This window comes from Vigna angularis, chromosome 2, assembly GCF_016808095.1.
Source record: "Vigna angularis cultivar LongXiaoDou No.4 chromosome 2, ASM1680809v1, whole genome shotgun sequence".
Lineage (NCBI taxonomy): Eukaryota > Viridiplantae > Streptophyta > Magnoliopsida > Fabales > Fabaceae > Vigna > Vigna angularis.
This window is the reverse complement of record NC_068971.1, coordinates 11,803,376-11,819,563: the sequence shown is the minus strand read 5'-3', so window position 1 is coordinate 11,819,563 and position 16,188 is coordinate 11,803,376. Positions and strand designations below refer to the sequence as shown.

Below are 16,188 nucleotides of genomic sequence, written 5' to 3'. Positions count from 1 at the left end.
TTTGCATTAACAATCAGCAAAGTATGAATTAACCGGGGATATTTATTCAAATTAAAAACTTAAATAACTATGATAAGTTTTCAAACTAATCCTTTAACTCTAATATTTCGTCTTTCTCTTTAACGTAAATATTTTTTAATCCCTCAATTTAACATAATTGTTTTTTTGTTCTTTTTAAAAAATATCCTGCACAAATTAGTCTTTGAAAAGCAGTGTTACTTCATTTTTGCTTATTTGATTGATATTGTTGTTTGCGTGATAAATAAAAAGATACGTCACTAACTATTATTTATGATGAATTAATCTATCATAATAAAATTTCTCTAAATAATAAAATTGGTTGGATGAAAATCACGTTTTCCCTTAGATTGGGGTCGTGAAATTTATGTTTTCCAGAAAATGAAATTGATGTGATGAGTAATGATGCCAATTTTTTAGAAGAGTAATTTCTACTTTTTCTTAAGGATTAAAATGAATAAAAGAAATTCTTACAGGATTAATTTCTGCATTTATTTTTGAAGAAATTTAAAATGAATAGTGTAAGGCTAGAAACATATTAAATACTTTATTTTTTGTGTGAGGTTTTGTTGGATGAGGCTTGGGGTGATTTTGAACCTAGAAAATAAAGAGAAAAGGTGGATAAAGAAAGGAGGAACGGATGGCCCAGGAGCTACCATGCACGCTGACGTTATTCATTTCTAGCTTTTAGTTTTAGGCTTGGGGTCATGGCTTCTCTGCTTCCTACAACTACAACAACACTTCAACATAATCGTACCATCTGCTTCTCTCCTCTCAAACTCAGCATCCCAATTGCCATTTCCTTTCCGACAAACCGTTTCAAGAGTACCTCTGCAAAGTGTAATGCAGTTTTTGGTGATACTCCCAAAGACTTGTTGGAGACCACTTTTCACTTGGACCAGTTTTCTGTCTTCCAATCAGTGTTAGTAAAGTTTCAGCATGTAACTGAAGATTTATCAGACGTGCAGAGGTGGGGGTTTGTGATACTTGCAGGGCTGACATGGGCCTATTTAACTGCGAGGCCGGGTGTCCTTGTGGGCGCCATTGATGCATTCCTTTTGGCCCCTATTCAACTGGTTTTGGACAGTTTATCTGGAAGAAGAAATCTTAAGAGGACTGATTTTCTTATTGGAGATAAACTAGGAGAAGGGTCTTTTGGTGTTGTTTATTCAGGTGTTTTCGTCCCAAAGAATGTAGATGCACAGGAGTTGATGCAAAAAAATGGAAGAGGCAAGTTGAAAAAGTTGGATGCCAAATCTAAGGATAAAGTCATTCTTAAAAAGGTAGTCTCATGATATTCGCTTATTTTCCAATGTTTCCTTAGCTTATGGAGTCATTTTTTGGAACTAAATGGATATGATTTACTGACATTGCTTCTCACTTACTGTTTTTGAATCAGCTTCGGTCGTCTCTTCCTCTTTGTTTCTTTAATATAATAGAGATTTTTTTTTTCTGTTCACTTTTAAGTTTTAAGGGTTTGAGGGGAAAAAGTGGGAAATGTGCTGTAGAGGTTTTGCTCTCTTCAGAAAAGGACGCTAACACCCATGTTTCTTTTTGTTTTGGAGGATTATGATCCTTTTGCTCTTTCTCTTTTTCTCTCAGAAATTTCTCCTTTTTAATAAAGGGAAAATGGATAGATAGACTGGATTTCGAATATTTAATCTTTATGTTGTTGATGGTAAATTCCAAACTTGTGTGCTGACTTGGTTTATCATCTCATATTATGATGTAAATCTTTTTCTTTTTCTGTTTATATCATGAAGCCTGTTAAATGCACTCGGGAGCTGACTGACATAATGTGCAGGTAAAGGTTGGAATTGAAGGGGCAGAGGAATTTGGTGATTTTGAGGAGTGGTTCAATTACAGACTCTCCAGAGCAGCTCCTGAAACATGTGCTAAGTTTCTTGGAAGTTTTGTAGCTGACAAAACGAATTCACAGTTCACAAAAGGTGGAAAATGGCTAGTTTGGAAGTTTGAGGTACTCTACCAAATATTCCTTTTAGATAAAGAACCATCCATAGGTTGCCTACGCATGCAGCCATGCATCACCTAACTCACGAATTTTGTCACAAATTTGCCATGGTATTGAATGACGTTGTGTGCTTACCCACATAGTGGTATAAGGCTTTGCTGTGGTTTGTTATGGCGAATTTAATTCAAAATGTTGTCATGAATATGGTGCAAAAGTAACTAGCTCTGGCTCTTGTTTATCCCTTCATTTATTTGAACGGATTGCATAACTTAATGCATGCAGATATGCTCCAAACATATTTTATGATATACCAACTATTCCATAAACTAATTGCAGGGTTGTCCACATCACAGGGAGGGCGCTCTCTTGCCGATTACATGGCTGATCAAAGCTTCCCGTCAAACTTAGAGTCTACCATGTTTGGACGTGTCTTGCAGAGTGTAGACTCTTCTAAACGAAATGCATTAATCGTCAAGCAAATAATGCGCCAGATCATTACTTCTCTTATGAAAATTCACGACACTGGAATTGTTCATAGGGATGTTAAGCCTGCCAACTTGGTAGTTACCAAACGGGGGCAGATTAAACTCATCGATTTTGGTGCTGCAACAGACCTTAGAATTGGAAAGAATTATGTTCCCAATCGTAACCCCTTGGACCGTGACTACTGCCCGCCTGAACTGTCTGTTCTACCAGAAGAAACTCTGAGTCTTCCACCAGAGCCAATTGCAGCTTTCCTTTCACCAATCATGTGGCAGGTTTTACTTATGCACTTTATTGATGTAGCCAAAATTAAGTTTCTTCCCTAATGGTGACATCGTGTCAGTTTTAGGTATATAATACGGGCTTTAACAATTATTGCACTTAGTGAAAACAGTATATAGGACAATATCTTCACTGAATCCTGTATAATTAGTTAAAGCACTTCTGTTTAATGAATGTTTCAATAACACATTGATTTAAGTAAGTACTGTTGTGGCTAGCATTACTGTATTAGAAATATCTTCACTGGGATTTCTATATTGCTCCAAGCCTGGGTTATTCATTTTCCTATAGATTTTGCATCAATTAGTACAGATTGTGGCATGATTGGCATTGTTCGGTAATTAATCTGTATGGAATCATTTCATTCAAGGACACACACCTTTTCAATGTGCATGAATCATCCCGTGATTTATCCTCTTACTTGTTTTTACAGTTAAAGAGTCCTGATCTGTTTGATATGTATTCTGCTGGGATTGTATTCCTGCAAATAGCAATTCCAACCTTAAGATCTTCAGTTGCTTTGAAGAATTTTAATTTGGAGATAAGAACTTGTGGATATGATTTGAACAAATGGAGAGCGTCTACTCGCATGAGGTCTGACTTCCAAATTCTTGATAGTGACTCTGGAAGAGGTTGGGACTTGGCAACAAAGCTTATCTCCAAGAGATGCTCACAATTAAGAGGACGTTTATCTGCTGCTGCTGCTTTGAGGCATCCTTATTTCCTTCTTGGTGGGGATCAGGCCGCTGCAGTCCTTTCAAAACTAAGCTTTTAAAGCACAAAGTGCGCTGCTTAGAAATGCTATGTAGGTATACTTGCTCCATTCTATGATTGTTTCATTTTTTCACCTGGTTAATATTTCTGACTCTTAAATAAGCTTCAGCAAATCCGTGTTGGCTCCTGAAAATGTGTCTACAGTAGTACACTAAATAATTAGATTTGCATATGGAAACAATGATTTCTTTTAACTTAATTAAACAAGATGCATTTGGATCATTATGCAAGCAGCTAGAACTTTATATGGTTGTCTTTTTCACCTTAAGGTTGTGAGGACAAGTAGTTGTTAGTTGTAATAGTTAGTTAGAGGGGAGTTCTGAAGTAAGTAGATAGGAGTAGGATGCAAGGAAGGGATAATGAGATCAGTATCACATATAGAGTAGGCCATTGCTCTTTGTGAAAAGATAAATCCTTAACAAGAAGTGTGCAGTACAATGTGTTCGTTAACAAAAGTAGTGTCAAATCTAAGATTATGTGTTTCTATTGGCCTTTTGTTGAAGCCCAACAAGTTTATGAGCCGAAAGAGCCATTGGTCCATGAGGGGGCATGAGACACCTAAGGTATGTGCACAAAAGAAAAAAGGGAAATCTTCAAGCTGAGGTAGCATGAGTAAGTGGAGAGTTTGTTACAAACCGGAGCTGGCATAAGTAGTGGAAGGTAGTTAGATTTGGGAGAATATTTTTGTTATTGTCTCATGAGGCAGAGGGGAAAGGGGGTTATGATCTGATTTTCTGTTAGAGAAGCTATGCTATGGGCAATTAGAGGTTTCCTCCTTTTGTAGTTTCCTTTAAATTGCAAATAACATACAATTCTGTAGTGCCTTCATATTTTCTGCTTTTCTTTTTACCACTATAATATTGGTCTGTAACACCTCTGATTACACTGATAATATGCAGGTATAGTATACCTATTTGTTTTGCTCTTTTGATGAGTACAAGCCATATCACTGTTAATTGAAGTTCTCTGTGGCAATGTTATTAAAAAACGTCTCTTTTCTTTCGGAGGAGCTCGTATGATATGGATATAATGGCATCCGATCTAATGCCGACTAATTTATAAATTTACAAGCAGAAATTTGCATATTTTCTATGTTTAAGCCCGAGAACCTCCAGAAGATCTGAAGGAAAAAGCTATGATAGCTGCCTAGCATGTTGGCGGTCTAAATTCATACATGCCTTCCATGTTATCTGTTTGCCATTATGATATGACATATCTCCTCTCAAAATCAATGGCTTATTCAAATTCAGGAAGGAGTACTCAATGGCTTACAAAGGCTTAACAAGCCTTTTCTCATGATTTTTTCTTCAAGGGGTAAATATTCAGTGTTTGGCAGGACATGACCAGTAATGCCAATGGGTTCAAAAAATATAGAACTGAGGAAGAGACAATCTATTGCTTTTTTTCTGATAAGTAAGGATTTTTTTACTTATCCATGATATTTACTTTCAAGATTGGATGGTTTATTTATTCAATTTCATTTGACACTTCCAATCAACCATTGTTCTTGTGCGAAACTATTGTTCAGTGTATTCCAATCTACAATTTACTATATTTTCCACAAGGCAATCGGTGTACTTAGCGTCTATAATGCTAACTTATTTATTTTATAAATTGCTATATAATGGTGCACATGTATATATTCTTATTGTAAAACAACGAAGAATGCTGCAGCACTCTTCTAGTTTAATATGGTGGTGACCTTGCGTGACCATAATGCCACAACATACAAATTAAAGCATTGTTCATAACAAAAGGTATGGTGAATCACATATTTATCCATGCATGGTTTTATAGGACCACAGCATTACCATTGGAAACTTTCCACACATGGTGTTACAGTTCATCGTGATAGAGTATGTTTTTCAACAACTTTTTCTTCTTACATCCCCAATTGCATTTAGTATTGCACAAGGAATTGAACATCGCAAGCCTAGTGGATTGAAGCTGTATAATGTTTGAGGTGGAGGGAGATTTTGAGAGAACAATTGCATAGCCATCATCCATGTTATCAGTTCCATCAGGAAAAAATTGCCACAAAAGGCTTCCAGCCCCACTCCCTCCTTTCTTTGTGGAGTTCAGGATGGTATTGTACACACTACTTATGAGTGTATCTCTGTATGATGAATTGTAGCCAGGGTCTTTGGAAGATACACCAAACTCAGCAAAAATAACTGGCATTCCAAGATGCTTTTCAGCATCCTCTATGTGGGCTTCCATCCATGATTTTACAAATGAGAGATGAGAATCAGCAATTTGTTGTGAAATCCTTCAACCAGATAGCTGATTAAGTTAGAACTGTAGTATATGTATGTCAAAATAAATCACTAACAAAAATTAGTGTTTCTGATACACTAGACAAATGTGCATGCATATGAATTTGATACTGATATAAACAGTTCGTATAAGAATTTAATTTAAATGCATTGACAGTATAACTGTCATCCAATGACAGGATGTCATGTATGGCAAGTTTGTCCACTTTTATAATAATTACCTTAGAAGTCTATTTGGTTGACATCACATATTTTCTATTGGTTGACAATATAAAAATCTTTACACTGACAAAACGTGAAAAAGAAACTCCTTACATGAACGTTTGACATAAGTAAGTTTTATGAAAACTTCATATTTTTTTAATAAAACAATAGCAATTCTGAACAGACTTACCAAGAGTCAGCATATACATGAACAGAAGCGAAGTCCACACCAAGAGCCAGGTGGTTCCTTATAAAATCAGTTCCAACCTGCGTAGCATATGTATTGGGATTGAACTGAGTTCTCTGAGGTGTTGATGGGCCATAAAATCCTTCTAGTCCAACCTCTACCAGGTGTTTTGGATCAATTTTCTTCACTTGGAATGCCATTTCTTGAATCCAATCCTAGAATACACATTCAAGTGAGTAGTTGGGTTCAGTGAACTATGTGACATCATGGAAAGAACTTGCTATTAATTAGAATGCAATTGTGTAGTGCGATGTGATTATATGACATCACAAAGTGTGTCTATATTTTCTTTTCAATCAATACCTCTAGACCCTTCCTTGTGATATGGAGGCCAAAAGAAAGGGATAAACCTGTAACTTGTCACCTGTGGGATCTGAGGTGCAACGAGGCTCATTCATCAATTCCCAAGCAAAAATTGTTGGATCCTCCTTGTAAGTGATATTTGTGAATGTGTTAACTCTATTGAGCACAGTCTACACAGTGAAAATAGTCTGGAACCAGCTTAGCATAATCATAAAGAAAAACAATTACAAAATAAAACAAAACAGTCCATATCAAGATATGATTACAGGGTAGTTTTAGTTTTGCAATGTATAACAAACAGGCTTCAATTCAAGTGTCCAGATGAAACTAACAATGGTGGTTTTGACCTGTTTTTTTTATTTACAGGAACTTGCCTTAACATGGGCCTTGTAGTAGCTTCTAAGAGTTGGATGTGAGAAGAAGTCATCATCAGAGGTCAAGTTAAGGCCAGCAGCATTTCCCCATTTCACATATTGTGCTTTGCCTCCATATGCCTCCCAGTTGTTAGACAATGATAATATAAGCCTGATTTTGTATTTCTTTGCTTCACTCACCACAAAGTCCAGGGCCTGAGAAACCAATAGTAAAATGGAATTACACAAGGTATGCTAATTACCTGCACTGATGACTAGAAACTCAGAAGTTTGATTGTAGCATATTCTTATTTCAATTACCATGGCAAAGCTTACACAAGCAAACAATTATATCACATTTAACATGGTTCAATTGAAGTAACAAATAGCTGATAATACTGGACAAGTTAACATTATAATACTGTGTAAAGTATTATGTTATGCAGTAAACTGAATACCAATTTAGTGTAGAATATTAAACAGAATAACAAAGCAGTACTGAAAAAGCACCTTGAAGACTTCTTCATCATAAACTGATGGAGATTTCTGTAGGGCCCTCCATTGGCCATCATTGAAGGCCCACGTCCTACAAACTGTCATACCCACTGAGGATGCCTGCTTGAACACCTCAGTTACCTTTCCTCTCGTAGACTCATCTGCAGCAAATACCATAAGCCAATATGTGTTGAATCCATTCACATAGAAAGGTTTGTCATTCACCACAAATTGGTTTCCCTTCTTTTGCACCATCTGCCAATCATCATCTTCCACGCCCCTCATTTCACTAAAAAACATACAAGACGTGAGTGCCAAGTAAACATAAGATACAACTACTACAGATGCAAGGAATTTCAAACACAAACCCATAATTTGAGACAGAATTTTCCATGTCATTTTGGCCTTCCTTGAGTGCTTCCTCATCCTTCATACTCCCACCAAATCCATTGCAACTTAAGTTTTTAGTAAGCATCAAGAAAAGTACCAAAGAAATAATGTGAACACCAAATATCTCCATTGAGCCTGGTTACACAGCCACGGTGTGTTTATGCTGTATTGGATCATATTATATATGTGAACATCTTAAGCTTTCTTCCATATAAATTCATCGGATACAGAAGAGTAGGGTGCAAGTGGAGATCAATCTGATGATGTTTCTACTCTACCTTTAAAGCAAAGAAAATTCTCTATTCCATTGTTTAGCATTAGATAGACAAGGTGATTAAAGGGTAGGAGTAAGTTGCATAAACTTCAAGTCTTCACCCTCTACTCTTTAAGGTAAGTTCAGGTGGGCTCCACACTATCACTAATTAGATTTCCATAAATAGATAGGCTCTGTTGGATTTCAACTGGTTCTTATAGCATTACAGGAATAACGTTAAGATTATTAAATGTTAAGTCATTGATCAAAAGTATACACACAGGATAATCTAGTACAAGGTCTTATAATCAATTCTTGTTGTGCTGTCTCCATCACAAACATTTGAGAAAAAACATTTTGATCTGCACCCTTGAAATTTTTTGTATTTTAAATTGTAAAATCTGAAAATATAATTTATATTTATAATTTTATATTTTGAAATTCTAAATAAAAAATGTTTTAGATTGTATATTTTACAATATAAAATTTACATTTGAATTGTATAATCTGAAATTAAAAAATTTATGAAGGTACGATAAAAATATACAGAGGTGAAAAAAATGTTACCCTTCCAATCATATTTCTAAGTGATGAGTTTAGTAAATTGTTGGGTCTTTCAATTGTTTCATAAAAGTAAAAATAGATTTCAAATAAGAATGAAGTGGGCTTAGTAAAAGCAAGGGTGCCAATAATAAAATGATATTTCTGTTTTTCTCAACCATATAAGTTCTTCTTTATCCTTTTTTCTTTAACCTTTTTGCACCTTTTTGCTAAACCTATAAACTAAACTATTTCTTTAAGGTGTAACCTTGAGGAAGCTTTCTTCTTTTCTAAAAAAAATTCATATTTTGCTCTTTTGATGTCTTAGACATTGCGATGTTAAAAAGAATTGTGGGTTTGGGTTGAATCTCAACCAAGTATAACCTTGAGTAAGTTTTCTTCTTTCTTTCTTAAAAATTTTCATATTTTAATCTCTTGAAAACCATGCATGTCTTAGAGATTGTGATGTTGAAAGGAATTTTAGTTGAAATTTTAACCTTTGAGACGATAAAGAAGTTCTTTTATTATATCTTTTCTTTATTCTCTAAATTCTTTAGTGTGCAGGGAAAACCAAAGTAAGATAATATAGTCTTATTATATATCTAAATTTTGGTTACAGTGATGAACATAGTTATTGAAGTTTAGGTTCAACTGTAAACTCATGACTTTATAAATTCACTCATCAGCTACAACTTGAATAGAAAGTAAACTCTTTTTTTTTTTGCACACTTTTGAAGATATTTTTCTTTCATTTGATGTTATTGAGTTTAACGAATGAATAACTCATTTTGAGCAAGCGCAATGTGAGTGATGGTGAAAATGTTAACTAATCCAATTTTAGATGCACTTTATTTTTATAATATGGTTTTTTTTCTTCTCTTGATGATGTACACTTTTCATCAAAGGAAGAGTTTGATGGTCACCATCTTGATGACCCTGTTTTTTAAGAATTGAAGACAAAAACTGACATTTTTTTTTATATTTGGTTATTCAATTGTTATCCCCTTAAGCATTTATGTTTTATAATTACGTAAATGTTAAAGAAGTTGATTTTAAATTTATTTCAATCTCATTGGCTTGTACTCTCGTGTGTGTGTGTGTATATATATATATATATATATATATATATATAATTTTTAGTTGATGTGAGCTAGATATTAATAGATAATTAAATTTTCTATTTTTTATTACTTTTACCAACAATAACCACATAAGATATATTTTGTTTACCAATTATTTATTACATATATAATGTTAAAAAGTAAATTTTAAATTTAATTTAACCTTACAAAATCAATTTGTGAAGTAAAATTTGTATCGAAAAGAGTAAAGGCATATATAGTTTCTTATTTTTGCTTTAAGGGAAAAATCCATGTGAAGCTACTAAAATCATCAATAAAATGAACATAATATTTAAACCCTAGATGGATACAAAATTGAGGCAAGACCCCCGAAACATCAGTATGAATTAAATATAAAATTTCAATAGCATGTGAAGAAGGGCTTTTGAAAGGCAACATATGCAATTTTCCAAATTGATAAGCTTCACAAAATGTGAATGAGTCACTAGATGATGTTTTCACATTGCATTCCTACAAGACCTTTGCCAAAATTTTATTGTTTGGATGTCAAGTTTTCTTTGCCAATTTTCTTTAAGAGACATGTAAACATAAGATTCTTTATTGTCACATAGTTGATTCAAACCATTTTTAAGCTCCCCTATTAGAAGATGTTTTCCTATAAGTTTGTCCTTCACAAAGAAACAATTTTCATCAAACTCAACAAGAATATTATTGTCTGCATTTAGTTTTGAAATACTCAGCAAATTTTTGGTAATTTTTGGAACATAAAAAACATCATGGAGATGAACATTATTCAATTTGGTTGATCCTAAGGCCATTAATTTTAGTCTTTCACCATTACTAAAAAGTAAAGAATTCGTACGATCAGATTCGGACGAGTACGTCCCTTCATGATCAGGTGAAGCCTTGGCAGGTGGTCGGCAGATAGCCAGATGAGTCATGAGAGATGGAGAGCAAGAGATGCTCAATGTTGTGACCATGGATCATGAAGAGAGAGTGTTGATCATGGTGTACTCGAGGATAAGAAAAGACTTCCGCTATAGAGGAGGTGGAGGTAAGAGAACCATAGTCCTTTGTTTGAGGGGAGGATGTTGGGTACAAACAAAGTCCCACATAAGATAAAATAAGAGATGAACATGAGTTTATATACACATAAGATACCTCCATTGATAATAGGCCTTTTGGAGTGGTACCAAAAGCAAATCCGTGAGGGCTTGGCCCAAAGCGGACAATATCTTACCAGTGTGGAGATCTATGTGTATGTATATGTGTGTGTTGTCCATCCCTACAGTCACATGGTTGCTGGTTCCATTATCAAAATACCATTCATAACCTTGATTGATAAGGTGAAGCTATGAATGCACTGTGTGTTCCTTGTTTTTCACTTTCAACCAATTGAGTTTTCCCTGTATAGGGCATATTAAATCGATAATACCATTGTATAGCAGTATGTTCAATCCTTTTGCATACCTGACATATTAGTTTTGAGATCCTACCTCTTCCTCTACCACCTTCCGTGCCTTTGAAATTAGAGTCTTTCTAATCACTTTGGATCTAAATTTGTTGCCTCTAGAGTCCTTCTTGGCTGCTGAAATTATTGAGTTGATCTAATTTGTTTTCAAATGTTAACAATGGAGTTTGCAATTCAACCCAACTAATGTTAATTTGGCCAGACAACTTGATAACCACTAGATTGTAATAAGAATCCAAACCATTTAGTGTTTGAATCACCAAAATCAGAGTTACAGATTGGTGAACCTACTAGCTTGACAAGATTGTAGAAGGTATGTCATTTTTCTTATTCACAGCAGATGACATGATGGTTGTGGTTATGGATCAAAAGTTGTTTGCTTAAAAGCTCTAATACCAAGATAGAAAATGGTATCGAATGTCATGATTTGTATTGATAATGTATTGTTTAAATACAAGTAATAATGTACAATTAAGATCTTAATTATGATAATACAAATAAATACTTTTTTTTAAATAGGATGCTAATAAATAATTAATAATTATAATAAATTAATGTAATATTACACCATAAAAAAATTAATATGGTGAATCACCAAAATCAAAAATCATAATTAATAGGATATTTGATAGAATATATATTTCAATCTAACTTATAAGATGAGACAAATAGTCCTTAAATACATAAACCCTCTTTTATGTCGTTCACATGACACTTTTTAGTTCCAACAATATCCTGACCTGTTGAGATTATTGATAAGGGGAGCATATGATTAGTTAAACTCACAATCTCAATGATATCTGTGTTTCTGATGCTGACAACACATAGTTAATAAAAACACATGTGTATGTACTATGTTACATGTTACATGCTTATATGCTTACTGTGTTATATTTGTATAAGCATAATTGTGAACATATTGTGTTAATTATTGCATATTACTCTATTGGAAATGTGTTTTTATCTGTGTAAGCATAATCTGAGTTTTCGAAAATGAAAAACCACAAGCACCAAGCTTCAGCTGTTTGAACTTTTTAACGGTAGCAAAACAATAAGTTTTAAGTCGATTACATTGGTGGTGAAATCGATTAAAACTCGTGTGTTTGCACAAATTATTTTCAAGTGTGCTGTGATGAATTTCAAGAAGAAAAGTTTTCAAAAATATGCCAAGTGTTTCTACTTAATCGATTGCATGCATCTTGTATTCGACTAAGTTTGTTAATGATTTGAAAATTGTTTCAATGCTTGACATAACGGTCACAACCGTCATATTTTTATATATGTTGACCAAGCATTTATTGCAAATCGATTACATTAATTGCACTTTCAATTAATGCACTTGACTGTCGTTAATCTGTTATAACTATGAAATGCATTCGACTAGATTAATAGCATAATCGATTAAAACACGTCTGATTTATCTTATACTATATATAGACACATGATTTGATTTCTGGAAGGAGAATTGATCTTTACACTTTCATATCTTTTTCAGTATGCTTTTTGAAATCTTACATAAGAGAGAAAAGCTCCAATAATCAAGAATTACCGTGGTGATAAAGTCTTGAGGATTTCTTGTGAAGCAAGATTGTGTGATTGGAAATGTCTGATCGTTCTGCACAAGAAGGTGCTTTCTACGTGATCAGGAAAAGCTTTGGCAAATGTTGAGAGTTGCTGGTATTCCCTATGGTGTATACAGGAAGAAGAACGTGGTTCTTGACTTTGAGGGGGATCTCAAAGGGGTTGACAACAGAAGATGATTGTTCTTGCTGCTTGCCTATTTTGTGTATTGCTTATACTTAGATTAGTGAGTTAGAGAGGTGATTTACATTTTGATGTGAGGTCGCTGTAAAGCCCTTGGTGTAAAAACTCAGATCTATATAGTGCATTGGCTTCTATCTCGGGTTGAGTGGAAGGACACTGGATGTAGGCTTGGCCAAACCAGTATAAAAACTCAGAGTTTGAATTTTTTATCCCTTCTCTCTGCATTAAGTCGATTATACTGTCATTGCATTCAAATATGCTTACTGTTTCATTGCATACAAATTTACTTACGATTCAAGAAAAGTTTAAAGACTTCCTATTTTACGAAAATATCTTAAAAGTAGTCATTTTTACACATCACCAATTCAACCCCCCCCCCCCCCACCCCCGCCCCCTTCTTGGTGTGAGAAACGAAGTACTTCTTTTTAACAACTAATAAAAATTAAAGAAAAATGTGTAAGAACCCTTTTTTTTTCCTCTTTCTTCTTTCCTTCTTCTTCCCTGTCACCCTTCTCCTTTTTTTCTTTCTTCTTTCTTTTTCAGAAACCTTAAGGCTAGGGGTGTCAGAAAAGAAGAACGGCAGGAGAAGACTTGGATTGAATTCGCGATCGAGTTTAAGATTCGAATTTGGGAGTTAGGGTTTCAAAAAGGGGTTTTCATCCAGCGTCTTGCGATCTTGGAAATTTTAGCGAAAGAGAAGAAATTTTCGGTAAGGGAAGCTAGAAGTTTATCATTATTTGATTTTTTTTATGTAAGTTTAGTGTTTTTATGTATAGTAATTTGATTTAAATGATGATTTCTGTTTTAGGCTAGTATTAGTTCATTTAAATATGTGTATGTGGTTATGTAACAATGAAATTATAATGTGATGTATTTTGGACGATGTTGTGATAATGAATTGCATGTGAATATGTGTATTGATGATTGGAATGTGCATTTTAAAGATTGCGAAGTAATTAGTGTAAGTCTTTTGGTTTTTGGTCGTTGAAGTTGAGGTTTTGATAGGCCATTTGATGAGATAGTGTTGGAGTATTAAATCTATAATGTATAGGTTTGGTTATGGGTTATTTGGGACTTATTGGTGCCTTGAGTTGATAAAATTAGATAAGGAATAGAGGAAGAGTCAAAGTGATGATTTTACGGAGTCTAAAGGGAAGAAGTATGAAATGAACATTTGGGTCTGTTTTTGGGGTGATTTGTAACTGTTTTGGAGTGGTGAGGATTGTATATAACTGATACAAGAATAGTTGATGGTTCATAGGTGAGGTTTAACTTGATTTTAGGCTAGATTTAGGGGTTTTGATGAGTGATATTTTGAATCAAGTGTTCTGGGTTATAGGTGATGGTTTGTAATTTGTTATTGAGTCAATTAGGACTTGTTCAAATGGTTAAGTTGTAGAAATTTGGTGTAGAAGGTGAAAATCCGAGTTTAAGTGCTTTTGGAGTGTCAAAAATGGTTTGATACACTTAGTCTTGGGTTTAATGATCAAATGGATGCTTACTTCTACTTATAAATGTGTCTTCCCATCAATTCTAATGTTTAGAAAACCCCTTTGATCATTAGAACAAGTTTCAAGTGCATCAAAAGCCAATTTTGAAGTTTTTGTCAACTGGTATGGGGCTCGGGCGCCCCTGGGCACGCCCAAGCGCCCCTCGGTTACGTGCGGCTCGTGCCCGGGCGCCCCCGAGCGCCCTTAGGCGCCCTTTAGCGCTACTGCAACATTTTTAGGGAGTTTTCAAGGTTCTGAATATCCATTTTGGACGTTCTTTAGGTCGTTTTGGGGTGTTTTTGACCCTTCCGGAACTGTTGGTGAGAGTTTCAAAGTTGTTTTCCTTACCTAAATGTGAGTTATATGATGCCTTGAAGAAATTGTGTTATTGTGTGTTTTCTGATGACTTGTAAGGGTGTCTTTATTTCTTTAATGTATGATCAATAGTCTCATGTATTGGTATACTATGTAAATGTGAAGTGATATTAATAGTTTCAAAGGTATCCAAGGAGGAACTTCTCAGTGGTGGTTTCAAGTATTTTAAATATGAATATGGGAAACTCAGTCTTGGAGTTCATTCTGACATTCTAATGGTCACCTATTCTCAAGTAGAGAAGGGTGAGGCATGTCGTGAGAATAACAGGAGGTCCTAGTTTATGGGCTTTATCTTGGCCTAAGGCGAGTGATAACAGACTAACCTTGTGTGGTAGCTTGGGGTGGGCCAGTTGTTTCACCACAACAAGAGCATGAACTGCCATAGCTTAATATTCATACTAATCTGGATGGTCAAGTCAAAGGGTCGTCATGAATAAAAAGGGTTGTTTGGTTTGATGTGCTATGTGTTGTTGTATGAATGTTAACATGTGTTATGTATCATTAATTGTTGTATTCTAGCTTACCCTTTTTCTTGTGATTATGCTTGTATGTTCTTTGCTTCTTCTCTTTGCTATGATCATCCGGTGGGTGTGAGCAGAGGAAGATGAGACTGTTTAGGAGCAAACTTTGGATGGAGATGTTGTGGATGCTTAGACTTCTTTTAGTTATTTTTATAGATAGTTTTAATCATAGATGATTTATAAATATAAAGTCTCTTTTATGGTTATTAGATAACTATAATAACTTTATAATTTCGTTTATTAACCGATTTATTATACTGAATATATGTGATGACTAATACATAGATAATGCTATGTTTTGGGATGTTACATAATGTTGAAAATAAAAATTAGAAAATTATGTTCAAATGAAAAGCCTTATCTCAAACAATATTCTCAGTTTAAAAATATTTTTTCTTTATTTTTAGTTAACTTAAAAAGCTATATAAATGTTGTATATGACGTTGAATGAGATACATAACAGAAGTTATACAAATTAATTATAAAAATATTTTTCAATCTTACATATGATACATGTGTTGGAAGGAAGAAGTTTGTAAAATTATATTGGTATTGAAATTTCCACCGACTGGTGTATAGTCTAGATAGTTCCCACAACCCTTATCTTCTGATTTCATGTGACATGCATTTTGAGGGTCCCTATCTCAGTACTTATGTGTCATGAATCTTCATTTTTCAAAAACAAACAACACTTTCTAATTTTCTATGCTAACTCATATAGATGAGGACAATAATTTCCTAAACACAACAAAACCTTATTCTCTAATAATAGACATCAGATTATGATGCACCTTTTATTCTCTTCTTTCATTTTTTTAATTACCCTTTTGGTATATGCTATGTGATTGCAACAACATTATTTACCATTAATTTTCATTCATTACAGAATATCTTT

General features: G+C 34.2%; 2 protein-coding genes across 5 annotated transcripts; one reads left to right on the top strand and one right to left on the bottom strand.

Moving 5' to 3' along the window:
- The first annotated feature begins 573 nt into the window (after positions 1 to 573).
- LOC108321350 (serine/threonine-protein kinase STN8, chloroplastic) lies at positions 574 to 7,229 on the top strand. Of its 4 annotated transcripts, XR_008247307.1 has the most exons (6): positions 575 to 1,301; positions 1,823 to 1,996; positions 2,344 to 2,748; positions 3,189 to 3,560; positions 4,429 to 6,687; positions 6,926 to 7,229. XR_008247307.1 is itself a non-coding variant. In XM_017553082.2 (5 exons), exons 1-4 carry the CDS (start codon positions 726 to 728, stop codon positions 3,528 to 3,530), a joined length of 1,497 nt encoding a protein of 498 aa, XP_017408571.1. In that variant the 5' UTR covers positions 574 to 725; the 3' UTR covers positions 3,531 to 3,560; positions 6,926 to 7,229. The 4 variants fall into 4 exon arrangements, 3 of the variants coding, with proteins under 3 accessions (XP_017408571.1, XP_017408573.1, XP_017408572.1); XM_017553082.2 differs by lacking the exon at positions 4,429 to 6,687 and having other exon boundaries at positions 574 to 1,301; XM_017553084.2 differs by lacking the exon at positions 4,429 to 6,687 and having other exon boundaries at positions 574 to 1,301; positions 3,189 to 3,564.
- Positions 5,257 to 8,065, bottom strand: LOC108321352 (mannan endo-1,4-beta-mannosidase 6). The gene is made up of 6 exons (XM_017553085.2): positions 7,776 to 8,065; positions 7,423 to 7,696; positions 6,934 to 7,128; positions 6,607 to 6,729; positions 6,200 to 6,411; positions 5,257 to 5,798 (listed from the first exon to the last, which is right to left on the bottom strand). Exons 1-6 carry the CDS (start codon positions 7,925 to 7,927, stop codon positions 5,366 to 5,368), a joined length of 1,389 nt encoding a protein of 462 aa, XP_017408574.1. The 5' UTR covers positions 7,928 to 8,065; the 3' UTR covers positions 5,257 to 5,365.
- Between the last annotated feature and the right edge of the window lie 8,123 nt (positions 8,066 to 16,188).

Coding starts and splice junctions, on each gene's coding strand:
- LOC108321352 (XM_017553085.2), bottom strand. CDS start 7,927: ATGGAGATATTTGGTGTTCACATTATTTCTTTGGTACTTTTCTTGATG. Junction 6,730..6,933: donor ACTACAAGGCCCATGTTAAG/GCAAGTTCCTGT, acceptor TTCACTGTGTAG/ACTGTGCTCAATAGAGTTAA. Junction 6,412..6,606: donor CCACAGGTGACAAGTTACAG/GTTTATCCCTTT, acceptor TGTGTATTCTAG/GATTGGATTCAAGAAATGGC.
- LOC108321350 (XM_017553082.2), top strand. CDS start 726: ATGGCTTCTCTGCTTCCTACAACTACAACAACACTTCAACATAATCGT. Junction 1,302..1,822: donor ATAAAGTCATTCTTAAAAAG/GTAGTCTCATGA, acceptor CATAATGTGCAG/GTAAAGGTTGGAATTGAAGG. Junction 1,997..2,343: donor GGCTAGTTTGGAAGTTTGAG/GTACTCTACCAA, acceptor TCCACATCACAG/GGAGGGCGCTCTCTTGCCGA.